The sequence below is a fragment of the Rhineura floridana genome, chromosome 16 (assembly GCF_030035675.1).
Source record: "Rhineura floridana isolate rRhiFlo1 chromosome 16, rRhiFlo1.hap2, whole genome shotgun sequence".
In the NCBI taxonomy this organism is placed as follows: Eukaryota; Metazoa; Chordata; class Lepidosauria; order Squamata; family Rhineuridae; genus Rhineura; species Rhineura floridana.
The window spans coordinates 35,706,124-35,723,391 of NC_084495.1; the positions used below are offsets into that span (position 1 = coordinate 35,706,124).

General features: G+C 45.6%; 1 protein-coding gene across 1 annotated transcript; it reads left to right on the plus strand.

The window, feature by feature from the left end:
• Positions 1-2,366: 2,366 nt before the first annotated feature.
• LOC133371448 (zinc finger protein RFP-like) lies at positions 2,367-15,608 on the plus strand. The gene is made up of 7 exons (XM_061598901.1): positions 2,367-2,895; positions 5,457-5,552; positions 6,710-6,928; positions 7,767-7,789; positions 10,730-10,845; positions 12,533-12,565; positions 14,750-15,608. The coding sequence occupies exons 1-7, from the start codon at positions 2,464-2,466 to the stop codon at positions 15,241-15,243; spliced, it is 1,413 nt and encodes a 470-aa protein (XP_061454885.1). The 5' UTR covers positions 2,367-2,463; the 3' UTR covers positions 15,244-15,608.
• The last annotated feature ends 1,660 nt before the right edge of the window (positions 15,609-17,268 follow it).

The window sequence follows — 17,268 nt, forward strand, 5'->3', positions numbered from 1 at the left end:
CAGGGGGTCTCAGACCCCTTACTCTTCTGGGAGCAGGGTCCCAGCAGAGTCCCTATGGCTTCAGTGTCCTTTCCTGCTGATTGGAGCCAACCAGAATGAAAGGAGGCAAGTCAGTCACTGAGAAAGCCCTTCTCAGTAGCTGACACACTCTCCAGTCTTAGTACTGCAATGAAGAAGGGAAACTCGGCAAAGGAAGTTCCTTGCCTTACAGCATCCAGAGCTTGGAAAAGTTACTTTTTTGAACTACAACTCCCATCAGCACCAGCCAGCATGGCCACTGGATTGGGCTGATGGGAGTTGTAGTTCAAAAAAAGTAACTTTTCCAAGCTCTGACCATTGCAATACATCACCAAGGGAAAGTACTCCAAAGTAGGAGACTAAAGGCTCATGTTATTGTATAATCTTAAAAGATTGGGTACTCTTAGAAGGGGGTGGTGGCTGTGAGGGGGTATGGTGTGACTATCATGAAGGGACCCTGCACTTCTGAATTTGCCACTACACTACTGTTCCCATCATCCCTGACAATTGATCATGCTGGTTGGGACTGATGGGAGCTGGAGGGCACCACTTGGGTTACCCTGTCCTACACTGACTGGCAGCAGCTCTCCAGAGTTTCAGAGAGGAGTCTGGGGCTCCTGGAGATGGCAAAGGCTGAACCAGTGACCTACATGCAGAGCAGGAGCTCTACCCTGGAGCAGCCTACAGCCCTTCCACTAAACGCTGTCCTAACCATCCCCTTCTCTATCAGTGCATCCCTCCTCTTTTCAAATATTCTGAAAACATGACTTTGTGCAAAACATTTCCCAATGATCTCTTGCTGACCCTTGGTATCAGGCTGGTCAGTATGTCCTAAACATACAGTTACCAGCCTTTGTTGCTGTTGTTGGTATTTATTTTTCATTAAAATTTTCAAAACTTAACACAACCAAAAACAAAAGTATGGTCCATGTATTACTTGCCTTGTTGACATATTGCATATCTTCTTTCTTTTTTAAAATCTTCCAGGTAGGTCTAAAAGAGATATTACAACACCAAGTTGTGACAAAATAATTCTTTTGCAGTCAAGCAGTCCAAATTCTTGTATATACTTCCTGAAGTTTCCTGTTGTTGCTTGACTTGTTGGTATACACAATAAAGTTGCACCAGTCCACGGTGCAAGTGTCTCAATGTGTCTCTTTTATTCTAATATGCAAAGTTTTGGGCTGAGCTTTTCATTTAAGGCAATTTGCTATTCTCAGTGGCTGACTCCTCTCTTTTCACTCTGATTGGCTCCAATCAACAGGAAAGGAAAAGGAAGCATGTTAGAAGACTCTTCTCAGTGGCTAACACACTTCCCTTTCATGCTGATTGGCCCGCAGGATGCTGGAGATATAGGGATCCCATTGGGACCCTGCTCCCAAAAACATAAGGGGTCTAAGACCACCCCAGAACCTGGACTACTACACCCCTGGTTGTGGGGTCTTTGTAATGGTTTACCTGTTATTTTGTTTATTTATTTATTTATTTATTGCATTTGTATACCGCCCCATAGCCGAAGCTTTCTGGGCAGTTTACAACAATTAAAAACATTAAAAGCAAATACACAAATTTAAAAACACATTTTTAAAAAGCAATTTAAAAACACATGCTAAAATGCCTGGGAGAAGAGGAAATTTACTACCAGTCTTTGTAGCGCCTCTGTTCCTGTGCCTTTAAGAGCAGCCTGACACCCAAAACCTAAGCAGGTGAAGCTGTTCCTACCACTTCTCTTCATGTCAAGAAGCCTCACCTGGACAAAACTGCTGTTAAAAGGCCAGATGCAAGGGCCACTAGTAACAAAGGTGAGAACTCACTTTAAAGAGACTCAGGTGCAGGAAATAGATAGCGTTTTCATCCCAGAGCACTGTTCTGCAACCTTGGATACATAGATGTTGTTGGACTACAACTCCCATCATCCCCAGCCAACTTAGCCGCTGGTCAAGGGTTTATGGGAGTTGCAGTCTAACAATGTCTGGGGGTCCAAAGTTGAAGAACAGTGTCCTAGAGAACCCCAGAAAATTAAGCCACAGCAACACCTCTTTTTGTTGAATACTTTGCATCACACAGAGAGATAGAGGTTCCCACATATTTTTCAGTGCAACTCAATCAAAGTGCCCATTATGGGTGCCTCTTTTATGGAGTGATCCACAGGCAAGGCCAACAGAGACCCTACTCTAACCTCTTCTTAAGGATTTAGCCCCACAGCATGGCACAAATCTGCAGGCTGAAATCAAGCTGGTGCTTGTGGAAATTAAAAGCTGCAAAAGTAACCCAACAGGGCACTCCTTCCCACAATGGGTCGATCAGAAATGGAGGGGACGGCTTAAAATAAATTGGCTGGAGCTCATTGGCTGAGAGAGAAGTGATGGTTTCTCTCATTGCACCCAGGGAGAAAACTATAAGAAGATAGCTTGGGAGAGCTCCTGGAAGGTGGTTGGTTTGTGTATGTGTGATGGCACAATGGATGGTCAAAAGGCAAGAGAGTGTCTCCCTGAGGCAGCTACCTGCACCCTGTGTCAGAAGCTGTTCAATGAGCCAGTGACTTTAGACTGTGGCCATAACTATTGCAGTGCCTGCATTGCCCAGCAATGGGCAGGATCTCAAACCAATGTCTCTTGCCCTCAGTGCAAAGCGATCTTTGCTCAAGCGGCTCTCAAGCCCAGCACGCAGCTGGCACGAATCACCTGGCTTATCAACAAGCTCAAGGTATACGAGGAGATGGCCTTGAAGGACAGGAAGGTGTGCCCAATTCACCATGAGCCCGTGCGACTCTTCTGCAAGGATGACCATGTTTTCCTGTGTGCCAAGTGTGACAGGTCCGCCGCTCACTGCGGTCACATTGTTGCTTCTGTAGAAGATGCTGCCCAGGAATACCAGGTAGGAAGAGGTTGCTCTCAGTCGGTGGTGGCTGGTGTCCATTGGGACTGGTGGAGCTGAAGGCAAGGAGGCCAACAGTAGGCAGAGCCAGAGCAAATGACAGGCGGAGCCAAGTCATTCTAATACTAGAACTCGTGGACATTCAAAGAAGCTGAATGTTGGAAGATTCAGGACAGACAAAAGGAAGTACTTCTTTACTCAGCGCATAGTTAAACTATGGAATTTGCTCCCACAAGATGCAGTAATGGCCACCAGCTTGGATGGCTTTAAAAGAAGATTAGACAAATTCATGGAGGACAGGGCTATCAATGGCTACTAGCCATGATGGCTGTGCTCTGCCACCCTAGTCAGAGGCATCATGCTTCTGAAAACCAGTTGCTGGAAGCCTCAGGAGGGGAGAGTGTTCTTGCACTCGGGTCCTGCTTGCGGGCTTCCCCCAGGCACCTGGTTGGCCACTGTGAGAACAGGATGCTGGACTAGATGGGCCACTGGCCTGATCCAGCAGGCTCTTCTTATGTTCTTATGTTCTAGTTCTGCCTCCATGTTTCTCCCAGCTGAGTTGTGCAAGGGCAACATCAGGTCTGAGGAGGATAAAGCTAACAGTATCTCTCGCTTGATTGGTTGTAACAAAGAAGGCAGGTAGACAGGAACGGGATGAGGACAGGCTGAGGTTGGTAGAGCAGTGCCTCATTTGCCCTACTGCACCACTCTCTGCTGCTCTGCATGCCCGCGTACCCTTGAGCAGTGTCTTTGAGATGTTTATTATTTTTTTGCTTAAAGCATTTATATGCTGCTTATCGAGGGTGTAGTCATCCAGGGTCTTGGGGGGTGTCTTAGACCTTTTACTTTTTCGGGAGCAGAATCCCAGCAGAATCCCCATGTCTCCAGCATCCTATAAGCCAATTGGTATGAAAGGGAAGTGTGTTAGTCACTGAAAAGAATCTTCTAACATGCTTCCTTGTTCTTTCCTCCTGTTTGGAGCCAATAGAGTGAAAGGAAGTGAGTCAGCCACTGAGAAGACTCTTCTCAGTAGCTAACACTCTCTCCTTTGATGCTTATTGGCTGCTAGGGATGTCTGGTCTAAAGGCACATGAGGCCAGCACCCTGCTGAGGCTAAGCAAGGTCAGGTCTGGTCAGTGCCTGGGTAGGAGACTGCCTGGGAACCATATGTAAGCCACCTTGGGTTTCTATCATGAAAAGAAAGGTGGGGTATAAATGTAGGAAATGAATAAAATAAATAATTAATATGGATCTTCGTCTCAACCCAGCAGCAAAAAGAAAAGGGGGCAGTGATGGCTCTGACTATCATGAAAGGTCCCTGCACTTCTGAATTTGCCACCATACTACTGCTGCTTACTCACTACCCTTAAGCGTTGTACATAAAAACAAACCATACACAGAGAAAAAAAGAATAAAATTTGTTGTACCACCAAAAGCTACTCTAAAATGTCTGCTAGAATCCAAACCCCATTAGCCCTGGCTAAGTCCAAAGCAGAGTCCTGCTGGATCAGGCTGACGGCTTGCCTTGGCCAGCCGCCTGTTTTCACAGTGGCCAACCAGGTGCCTATAGGAAGCCCGCAAGTAGGACCTGTGATTCCCAGCAACTAATATTCAAAGACATACTGCCTCCAGCCATGGAGGCAGAGCATAAACCATCATGGCTAGTAGCTGTTGCTAGCCTTATCCTCCATGAATGTGTCTAATCCTCTTTCAAAGCCATCCAAGCTAGGGTGGCCAATGGCCAGAGGTGATGGGAGCTGTAATCTTAGCAATATCTGGAAGGTACCATATTGGATCTCCTGACTCTCTCTCTCTCTTCAAGGAAGCTCAGTATCTCCCCTGTAATCTGTCTTGGGGTTAAGCCAGAGATGGGGATTACCACTCCCATCACCCCTGCCAGAAGCCATGATGGCTGGAGCTGTTGGCCATCCGGTGGTGCTGGTATCATGACTTCTGAGAGGGCTACCAATGTTTCAGCTGGCCCCTGCTGCCTTGAACAGCTTGGTGCACCAGAGTTACCTGGTAATGTGGTTTATTTCTGTGCTGTGAAGGCAGAAGAGTCACCCTATTATAGCATGCACCTCCTTGCAGTGAAAACAGCTTTTTGGGAAACACTCAGAGGACCCACAGGCTAAGATGTGATAAGATATATTGTTGTTATCGTTACTAATTCTATATCCCACCTTCCTCCTGAAGCAGCTCAGGGCAACAAATATATTTACAACAAAACATTTTAACAACAACAGAAAAACAATGTAAAACATTCTAAAAACAGTTGCAGATAAAAAACATTCTTCCATCTCGTGATCTCTGGGTTGCCAAGAACAGTCCCCTTCAGCCATCAAACACCTGGATAAAAAGGAATGTTTTCAAATTCCTTCTAAAAGTCAATGGTGTAGTCAAGTGTACCACATTGGGCAGAGCATTCCACAAATGGGGAGCCATCGCTGAAAAGGCTCTGTCACGGGTCATCGCCAACTGGGCAGACCCAGTGATAGTACCAACACTGGTCCTCCAAGATCAAAATGCAGCACTCTAATTAAGGATCTCTTTCATTTCAGTATGAAATCAAGGTCCTGTTGGATGTTCAGAGGTACCACCGACAGGTCATCCACGATTCTTTTTTAGATGTGCAACTGGAAAAGCGCAATCTGCTGGTATGTTTCTCCCATTTGTTTATGGTGTGGGATTTTGGTAGAGTGGGGATGCTCGACTGAAGGAGCAGTCTAGGGACAATAAATGTGCACTTGAGAGATGTACAGTATATGCATAAACATGCACAAATGTATACTCGTCTTTTGTTTTGTTTTAATTCACCTAGAATCTAAACCAGGGATGGGAAACCTGTGGTCCTCTAGATATTGCTGGACTATACCTCCTGTTGACATGTTGGTTAAGGCAGATGAGAGTTGGCTGACCGGCATTGCCTGGAGGGCCACGGGTTCCCCACTCCTGATAAAAGGGTGTTGTCTTGACCAAGACAGGGAAGCTTAGATGATGGGCTATCAAGGGTTTCATTGGACTAAGCCCTACTTCTCTGAGACCTAATGAACTTAATGAACCTAAGGTAGGCAATGAGTCTTCCCTGAATAAGACTAGCATTGAATACCACCCTCAGTTTATTTTGCTTCTATAGCTGGTGGTCTTTCTGCTCCTTCTCCATTCTGTTCAGCATTTAAAGCATGTGGCTCCTCCACACACACACCCCAATACTGGGCCGAGTTCAAGGTTTTGGTTTTGGTGTACAAAGCCCTATACAGCTTGGGACCAGGATACCTGCAAGACCGTCTTATCCCTTATATACCCAGTTGATCACTGCATTCTGCAGGTGAGGGCCTCCTGCAGATACCATCTCATCAGGAGGTCCATTCCACACAATAAAGGAAGAGCACCTTTAGCGTGGTGGCACCGACCTTTCGGAATTCCCTCTCCTTAAATATTAGATTTTTTAATATGTTTTCAAAGATGTTTTGTTGAATATGTTTTAAAGTCTTTTGTATTTAAGATGTTTTAAAGTGCTTTTAGTGTTTTTGTTTGCTGCCCTGGGCTCCCTCCGGGAAGAAGGGCGGGATATAAATTTAATAAATAAACAAATAATAATTATGGGAATTGTAGTTTAAGGGTGCTGGGAATTGTCATTCTGTGAGGGATCCACTACAGTCCCCAGGATTCTTTGGGGGAAGCCATGGGCTTTATATGTGTATGGTAGCCAGCCTAAGATTCTCCAGCACCAACCCCTGACTTGAGGTTTTGTCAACGGCCTGCCTTTCTGTCTTCATGGCTTCCTTCTCTGAGCAAGTTCTTGCTTTCTCAGAAACTTATAGAAGACGGAGCCCAGAGGTTTAGTGCAGAATACAAGGAGCTGTATGAAATGATGCGGAGAGTGCAGGCTGAGCAGATTTCCTGTGCCAAGGCGATTGATCAGGAAATAGAGGAGGAACTTTCCAATCTCTACAAGAAACGCTGCGACCAGAAGAAGCTCAGAAGCGATTTGGAGAAGAAGCATGAACAGCCAGCGAGTGAATTTCTAGAGGTGAGATAGTTGAGAACATCCCAAACAGCTACATACCTGACTTCCAAAATATGGCTTTCCACAGTTATGCTGGCTGGGGCTCATTGGTGATGCATTTGGGTGGCACCAGGCTGGTCTACACACTTCAGAAAAGAGGTGGGGAAGGGGACATAAATCAATCCATGCTTAAGAATGGGGGGGGGAACTGGATTCAGTTTGCATTTAAAGGCCAACCTACCAAATTCACATTTTTTGAAACAATACGGCCATCCTTCAAACTTTGCACTTCTTAGAATTTTGTAATGCAGTTCTCCAGCCAAGTAACGTGTACAAACATATATATATAAGCTTGGAGTATGCCTAACAATGCATATATAAGTGAAAATAACATACACAAATGGATTATATTGGGGGAAATCGCTTGCAAAAAATGTGTATATTGGTCAGAACTGCATGCAAAATTGTTAGGAGAAATCTGCCCTAAAATGCTGATGAATTTTCATGAGGACTAATATATTATATATGGAGTGATTGCAGAAATGTGGACAGCTGAATGTAAGATTGGAGACAGAGAAACTGGGGGAACCGACGTGATCATCCCTCCATCCCTGTCATGCTGCATGTGTCCTGTCTATGTCTATCATTTGTGGAACCCAAATAGCATGGGGTAAGGGGACACAGCTTGTCTAGACACCTACTGAGGCGATACCTAATTGGCCCAGGGGATATTTTGAGCCTATTGTAAACTACGTTGGAATCTTCTACGCTGTACAGCCAATAGAAAGCAGAAAGGTGAATTTGCATCTTCAGTGTTTTTTGAAACTAATTTAGTCTCCCCATCTTTTCCCCCCCTTCCTAGGGCATCAAGGAGACAATGAGAAAGTACGTAATTCTTCCCACCCCATATATCTCCCTGACCATGTTATGCCTCTCTGTCGTACACTGAGGGTCAATGATGAGAAAACAGCAACGTTGCTTGAACCGGGCCAACCTGCATGAAGACGCAGGTGGCTGCATCTGGTTACAGTTGATGTCAAAACCTTCACTGGTTTGAATGCTTGTGGGTTGCGGCTCTTGGCCCAGTTCAGCACTGCCGAAAGGGAACTGGTGCATAAGTAAAGCCTAGAGTATATATTTGAATCCTTAACAATAACCTTATAAGGTAGGCTACTACGCTTATCACTGAGAGAGGGCCAAGACGAGATTTGAACCAGGGACTTGTTGCTTACCTGAAGCCACTCTGCTTGTTTAAAGACATGGGTGTTCCAGAGCAAGCATCCTAAAAATATCAGTATCCTATGAATACATAGAGCAAAGAGCTTCCACATCACCCTGCAGCCTGTACCTGTAAGGGAAAGTGTGTGATTTATATTATTATTATTATTATCTGCTGAGAGCCAGTGTGGTGTAGTGGTTAGTGTTGGACTATGGCCTGGCAGACCAGAGTTTGAATCCCCACACAGCCATGAAGCTCACTGGGTGACCGTGGGCCAGTCACTGCCTCTCAGCCACAGAGTAAGGCAATGGTAAACCCCCTCTGAATATCGCTTACCAGGAAAACCCTATTCATAAGATCACCATAAATCGGAATCGACTTCAAGGTAGTCCGTTTATATATATATATAAAAGACAGTTTTGAAAGCAACAAACAGAACTTCACTCAAGTTTGCTCTGGATCCCTATAAGGATTCCGTTAATCACCTAAAATATATTTATTTATTTATTATTTTATTTTATTTATAGACCGCCCATAGCAAATAGCTCTCTGGGCGATGAACAATAGAGTTAAAATACAAAGTTACAATAAAACATACAAGGTCACATCAAGGTAGAGTAAAAAACATTGAATATAAAACATGAACGTTAAAATGCCTGGGAGTATAACCAAGTCTTAACCTGGCGCCTAAAAGAAAGTACCGTAGGCGCCAGGCGTATCTCCTCAGGTAAGCTGTTCCATAGTCCGGGGGCCACCACAGAAAAGGCCCTGGATCTAATAACAATCCTCTGGGCATCCTGATGGGTTGGTACCCAGAGGAGGGCCTTAGATACTGAACGAAGTGAACGGGTAGGTTCATAGCGGGAGAGGCGTTCCATCAGATATTGCGGTCCCACACCGTGTAAGGCTTTATAGGTCAAAACCAGCACCTTGAATCTGGCCCGGAAACGAATAGGTAGCCAGTGCAAACGGGCCAGGACAGGTGTTATATGCACGGACCAATGGGTCCCTGTCAACAACCTGGCTGCCGCATTTTGCACTAGCTGAAGTTTCCGAACGGTCTTCAAGGGCAGCCCTACGTAGAGCGCATTACAGTAGTCCAATCTAGAAGTTACCAGAGCGTGAACAACAGATCAATTTATAAACGTAATTGTGATTAACCAAACAGAGGTTTTTATTGTATTAACAAAATGTTTCAGCTTCCGCCTTCATCAGCTGCTAACATACAAATGCTGTTACCAAGGTGGCCGTTACAGAGCTTTGAGGATGGAATGCTCAGAGGGGCTTCATTTGCAGAAGCTAAGTAGTGGCGGTACTGTCCTCCAGGTTCAGGCCATGTGGTGCCAATGTGTCCAGGGAGTAAATCCAAAAGTTCTCCCTTTTAGTCAATGCTGCTGGATCTGCTGGCATCTCTATCACTGTAATGGAAAAGTCCAACAGGCTATGACCCTCGATGTTAAAATGCTTTGCAACAGGTTGCTCCACTTTTTTTGTCAAAATTGCCGACCTGTGGTTCCTAAAGCGCGTGTGTAGGTCAGTTGTGGTCTTTCCTACGTATTGGATATGACATCCTGGTCTTTTGCAGTCGATGATGATTGTAAACTATATTGCAGGACCTGCAGGTGATGTTCTGTTTGATGTAATATGTCCTGCCTGTCCTAGTGCTTGTAAAAGTGGCTGTCTCCCTGAGGTACACACAGGTGATACAGCATTTGGAGTGACAAGGATGAGACCCTGGATTGGTGATAGGTGGCTTAAGCACAGCTCTCACCAACAGTCTGTGCAAATTAGGAGGTTGGCGAAATGCTATAACAGGAGGCCTGCTGATGGCTCTGGTAAGATGTTCAGAGTTTGCCAGCAATGGGTAGCTCTCCCTGATTGCTCGGTGATAGTTAGGAGATGCTGGATGGAAATCTACCACAAACGGAATCCGTTCTGCTCTTTGACACCTCAGTATGATGGAGGAGGTTTTCTCTGGACAGAATGGAGGCTCGGTGGATGTTGCAACTGATAATATGTGGAGAATATCCTCTTAGAAGAAGGTGTTCTTTAAGTTCACTGATCCTTCTCTGGTATTTATGTTCAGTGTTGCAAATAAGTTTGATTCTCAGAGCTAAGACACACACACACACACACAAAATAGCTTCTAACAGTTCACAACTAATAAAATAAATGATAAAATACATACATAATTAAAATACACAGTAACAATTCCATCAGAGAGTTGACACTTCCTTAATTAATTTATAAAATAAAACAAGCCAGTGAAACATTATGACTTAAAACAGTTAAAACAATAAGTTCAGAAATTCAAGTTCAAGGGAATGCTTGCCTAAACAGTTGTATCATCAGGCGCTGGCGCAATGCCAGTACTGATGGGGCTTCTCCTATTTCAGCAGGGAAGGTATTCCACGACACTGGTGCCACCAGGAGAAAGCCCACTTCTGGGTTCCTGCATCTCTGAGCAGCTTCACGACTGTGAAGCAACTCTTGGGACTTGAGCATTTATGTTAGAATGCTGAGGATCAAAATTGGGCCCTTCTCCCTCTTCTGTTCTTGTTCCCTCTTACTTGCAAGTAAAACATTTCACTGTTGGTGTTTTTTAGGAGCAGGTTAGAGACATATCAGCCTATAGATTTTGATCCTCCTCCTCTGAAGGAGAAAATGTGGGATCTCGCCCTAAGAAACCTCTATCTACAGAAGACCTTGAAAAAATGCAGAGGTAAGACCCTTGCTGTGAGTGGGCAACAGCACTGGGCAACCTTTGGGAGGCCTGTAGGAATGTAAAAGGATAGGTGAATGTACAAATGGTGAGGTGTAAGACTTCTTAGGAAGGGCTCTCACAGTGGGCGGGAGGCAGTTTAGGGAACAGTAGTTTGCCCCTCACAGAACGACAATGCCCAGTACCTTTAATGAACTACAGTTCCCAGGATTCTTGGGAGGAGGTCATGTGCTTTAAATGTATGGTGTGGATGTGGTGGGTGAGAGTCTGAGTAAAATATCCATCTGGGAGAGGAGGTGCATGCAGTGTTATATCTGCGCAGTGCTGAGGAGGAAGAAAATGCAGAGAGATTTTTCCAGGTGACCTGTTGCTGTTCATTCAGATTTGTGTGTGGGGAGGTTATATGACAACTGGTATAGCACAGTGGGGAGGAGAGCCTGGCTGAGAGTCCAGCGTCTGTGAGTTCAAATCCCCGCTTGTGTCTCCTGGGTGTCAAGGGCCAGCTAAAGATCATCCCCACAGGGAGTGGCACAGGGGTTATGTGCCCTGCCTCCTGTGCAGCCGTGGGCAAGCGGCATAGTCCCAAGGGGCCCAGTTGCCCCCCAGCTGGCAGTTGCAGGCAAGGAAGGGGCTGGCTTGTGCCGCTGTGGCAAGCTGAGCAGGCCCTGACCAGCTGGGGAGGACTAGCCTCAGAGGGAGGCAATGGGAAACCCCCTCTGAATACCATGAAATCCCTATAATTCGGGAACGACTTGCAGTCCATTTCCATTTATATGATGTTGCATCAAACATCTGCTCTCCCGCACTAACCAGTGCATTTTCCCATCGCTTTTCTTATCACAAAAAGCCCAAATTGGGGGGGGGGAGGAGTGGGTTTGTTGCACAATATTGCCAAATTCACCTGAATTTGTACAACCTGAATATGCCGGTATATAATTGAATCCCACCAGGAAACAGTGGAAGTCTGGAAGCACCCAAAGTGTGCTCCCTCCAGGGGCAGGTTCTACCTGGGTGCCTCCGTCCTGTTGGGTGTTCCTGGGAGGGGATCAATGCTCTGTTCTTCAGGAGGACACTCCCCTCCTCTTTCTTCAGTTGTACCGCTTAACAGTTTGAGCAAACCTAGCAGTCCTGGGATGCCTGTACAGATGACCTGTAGGTGTGTTGTCAATATATTTATAGTTTGGGGGCTCCTCCAGGTGCCCTGTTTGTTCAGCATTGCTTGCACAAACCTTATGTGGCTGTTAGATTATATCTGCCCTTTATTCAGCATATGTTCTGATTTGTTTATGGGGTGGTTATATGACAAGAAGCATTCCTCCTGGTTTGCTTATGGAGGTGTTTACACATCCTCCCCTTAATCATTTGTTCATCCCATGCCTCTCAGTGCATCTTCTCATTCATTTCCAAACTGCAAAAAATCCCTGTTTTTACAAGTGGATTTGTTGTTCTAGGGCAACAGAGTGCTTTAATCCATTTTAATTGCACAAATCTCAAGTTCTGTTATGCACTTGAATCGGTCCCATGAAATACTGACAGTCTGGGGGCAACCTGGATGAAAACTTGTTGTGTTGGTGAAAGGATCTTTGTCTACTATTTAACTTGAATACCAGCTGTAGGGGATTGAAGGCAGAGGGGTGTGTATGCGTAAAATGCTCTGCAATTTATCTCCTTTATTTTATTTTTTTAGAGGCCCTGCCAGTGAGCCCAAAGGTGGAAAGAGGTAAACATCTGGGGATGAAGGAGTAGAAAGGGAAAAAGATTCAAGACAACTTAGCTCTCTGAATTAAATGGATCAAGTCCAAGTGGTGCCAATCTCTCCAGAGTGACAGGCAACCTAGGTTTACCCAGAGAATTATCATTTTTATTTGTTTATAACGATGGCAATGATGGAGTTGTACCAATGCCAGTTCTACTCTGAATAGACCTACTGAGATTGATGGACAAGTTAGTCATAGAATAGTACAGTTGGAAGGGGCCTACAAGGCCATCAAGTCCAACCCCCTGCTCAATGCAGGAATCCAAATCAAAGCATTCCCGTTTACCTGTCATTAACCCAATGACAGGACTAAAGAGGCAAACATCCCGACAGATGTTTACCCCTTTAGTCCTGTCATTGGGTTAATTTCATTGGGTCTACTGTGAGCACAACTAGCACTGGATAGAACCCTATATAGGCTGCTCAATAACAATGTTTTTTATGATACGGTATTAAGATTATTTTTGTGAGCTACCTAGAGAACACTTGCATGGCGGCCTGGGTGTTTACCATTAATAAGTAATACATTTGGGTTGCAGTCCTGGTTAACAGAGAACCTCTCTGAAACAGTTTTTGCCCTGGGAGTTCTGGTTTGTTTCAACACTCTTACTTTCTGATCCTTAGTTCTTTGTCTCTGGCACAGGACCTTCAGTCACCCTCCAGGGGTGACCTTGAGCAACTCGCTGCCCCAGCCCAACCCATCTGGATCTGCAGAGGCGGAATTCCTATACCTAGTTTGTTCATACCTAACAACTAAGTTATATTTAAAATAAAATGATACTGGCAGGGCCATAGCTCAGTGGTAGAACGCCTGGTTTGTTTACTCTAACATGCTTTGCATACAGCAGGTTCCAGGTTCAATCCCTGGTATGTCCAGGTAGGGCTGGGAGAGACTAAGAGCTGATGCCAGTCAGTGTAGACAGTACTGAGCTAGACTGGCCAATGGTCTGACTCAGGGTAAGGCAGCTTCCAATGTATAACCCACTTTTTTTGTCTATGTCTGCCTTTGCCAACCTAGCGCCCTCCAGATACATTGGGACTACAATTCCCATCTGCTCCAGCCTCCACAAGCAAGAAGCCAAGATTTGTTCTTGGACTCCCACTTGTGACTTGTGCTGGTCTGCATGTGAGCCAGCATTGCGACTGGTCTCCTGCAAGCACAGCACAGGCAGGAGCAGAAGGGCAGCAAAGTGGGGACCCGGAGCAACAGTCACCAGGACCATGCTCGCGTCCATGTTAAACCATAGTTTTATTATTTATTCTTTGATTTATATCCCGCCCTTCCTCCCAGCAGGGCGGCAAACAAAAGCATTAAAAACACTTTAAAGCATCCTAAAAACAGACTTTAAAATACACTGAAACAATAAACTATGGTTCAACGTTGCATGCAAACTGGACCACAGTGGAGTTTCCCTGATGACAGAAAATGGCAAAGACCTCTCTACCCTCCCTCGAAGATCTTAAGCCCCTGGTACAGGGAGAGACACTATTTCAGGTATTTTGGTCCTAAGGTAAGCATCAGCACCTTAAACTGGGCCCTGAAGCAAGTTCAGGGTGCTAGTGCTTAATTTCTCACTTCAGTGTGAAGTACATCAGAAGCCTGCCCCATTTGTCTGTAATTTACCCTGATATTTTGGGGTTGTATTCAATGATCCATTGGAATTAATTAACCCAAGTTAGTCATGTCTATTAACTTCAATGGGTCTACTCTGAATAGGTCTAGCATTGAATACCACCCTTGAATTACAACTCGCATCAGCCCCAGCCAGGTAGCTGTTATAGTCCGCAATATCTGTAGGGCACCAGGTTGGCAAAGGCTGTCCCAGGGTGGACTACAGACAAATGGGCAGACTTCTGGTGTACTTCAGTGAATTGAAAAGGTCAAGCTGACCCAGGGGGAGCTGGATGGAGGAGGCCATGTTCTGCTTTCACCGTAGGAGGGAGTTTTGCCTCTGGATGCCAATTGCTGGGAATTGCAAATGGGGAGAGCGTTATTGCGCCCAACCACTGAAAGATTAGGATGCTGAACTAGATGGGCCCTTGGCCTGATCCAGCAAGACTTTCATGTTCTTAATGAGGAGCCTGGAAATGTTGTCTTTTCTGTGCCATTTTCTGATGTGGATTTTCCTCCCTCTTTCCTCCCCTAAGCAAATGTGATTCTGGATTCAGAGACGGCCTATCCACATCTGCTCATCTCTTCAAGCAAGAAGGTGGTGACTCATGAACCTTTGTACTTCCGTCCGGTGACTAGTCCTCTGGGTTTTGACACGACTCCTTGCGTGTTGGGATGTGAAGGATTTACTTCGGGGAAACATTGCTGGGAGGTTGACATAACCTCCTCAGGAGAAGGCTGGGGTCTGGGTGTTGCTAAGGAATCTGTGACCAGGAAGGGGGCAATTGCTGTAGGCCTACAGGAGGGCATATGGGCTTTGCAACCAGAAATCTCTGCTCTGTTCTGGCATAAGGCAGGCACCATCCGGCTCAGGCTTTACCTAGATTACGAGAGAGGGCGGCTGGAGTATTTTGATGCCCCTTCCAGGGAGCGGGTTGCTATCTTGCCCCCTGCTGCTTTTGCCGGAGAGAAGGTGTTTCCATTCTTCATGCTGACAAAGCCTGAATCCCAGATGAGAATATGCTTTTGATGCCCAGAGTTGACGGATCTCCATGTCTCCAAGTGGGAGGCTTGTTTGGAATGATTGGATGATCCAATTTCTGTGTGAATTGGCAGTAAACAATGCACCAGGGGGAAAGTAGTAAGTTGTGAACAGCAGAGAAGTGCCTAAAGGGTCTGCATCAGTAACCCTTCAAGATTCCCAGGCAGAAGGGGGAGGGGATCCGGAGGGGGTTGGAATGCTTAGTCCGGATTGACAAAGTGGATCACTTGTTGGCTGCCTTCTGTGTCATTAATCTTTGTGATGTGTTCAACACGACGTCTTGTCGATCTCGATACTGCTACCTATGTTTAAACTTGCAAGCAAATAATAAAGGAATAAAGTGTTTATCTGAACTATTTGCAATGCATTTTCTTTAGCCATTGACTGCAGAAATCCCACTTCAGGGGTGGTCAAGGACAGGGAGTCACTTCATGCATAGAACTAGCATGAAGCCCCAATGGGGAGCTGGGAGCCTGCTCACCCATGTGGGGGAAAAAGGGGTCTGTCAGCAGGAATGGGGGAGAAATTCATGTCAGTTTGAATGTAAAGGCAAACATACCAAATCCACACTTTTTTTAAAAAATACATGAACTGTGAAACAAGATATCCTTTGGCATTTGCATTTTTATGAATTTTGCAAATGCAGTTCTCCCGCCAAGGAACATGTAGGAAAATGCACATACAAAGGTGAAGGGTACATAAAAATGCAGACATTAGTGAAGATAACATACCGAAATGCATCATATTAGGAGAAATTCCTTTGCAAAAATGTGTACAATTAGGCAAAAGTGCATACAAAAATGTGTGTATTAGGAGGCTCTGCCCTAAAATGCTGATGAACTTTTGTGAGGTTTTTTAATTGCATATTACTGCAAAAATGTGGAGAACTGACTTTAAAATTGAGGGCTCATCCAGATGACTATATAATGTGCAATATGATCGCTTTGTGTATTCATTAATTTTTGGTGGTCCATATGATGTCGTCTGTTTTTGCGCATTTTTGCATGTTAAATCCGCTTTTGCATTACTGCAAAAAATGTGATATGCTTTTTAAAACCGGGAATCATCCTCTGTACCTTACGGTGCTCGGATGCAATACCGTGGACTTTAGAGCTGTGGGCGGTCCATGGGCATTTCCCCATACCCCTTCCCTCGTTCCCAGCCAATCATGTATTTCCACTTTTGCCCATGTGCGGGAATGTCTAGGGAAAGCCGGGGAAAACTGAACCAATCAGAGCAATGGTGTAGTGTAACTTCTACTGTGCAGATGCAAAAATCTGCATTTGTGCAGAAGCAGCAACAGCAGTTTATTTTTAGCCAGCCTGCGAACTGGTCCGCCGCTCCGGGTGAGATCTGCAATTGTGGTTGTTTGTAAAGCCCCCCTTTTCCTGGCTGGTCTCACTCAAGTGCGGCTGGTTGGTGCAGGGAGCTCACTTTGGTCTTTCCTCCTCGCTTGGAGACAGACAGACACGCACAAGCACACACAGCAGAGAAAAGCGAGAGCCTGGTGCTTTGCAAAGGGCCACGGGAAGGAAAGCGAGAAGGAGGGGGGTGAAGGCAATGGAGCATAAAGTTTTGCCCGAAGTGGTTGGGAAGCTGCTGGGAAGCCTCTCTCGGTGGCTCTTCCCTGACGCTGCTGCTGCCACTGCCGCCTACACGGAGAGCGAGAGGCAGGCAGAGCGCAAGAGAGAGAGAGAGCCGCTGCCGAGCACTGCACTCTAGAAAAGCTCAGCATTTACCCTCTGCCAGCTGTGTGTATCTCCAGAAACTTTAATATGCATAAAGGTAGAAAAGCATACAGTTGGTTTTGCAAAATATCGCAAATACAAGCAAACAAAAATACAGGAATTATTGGCATATAAGTGGTTTGCATGTTTCTTTTATCAGAGCGAACACCACAACACCTGTGCTGGGCGCTTCAGCACAGATTGACACAGCAGCATGCGGGGCTGTTTGCCCACATACCCTGCCCAAGCCAAGAGAGGCCACCTGCCAGGGGGGGCTGTCTGCTTT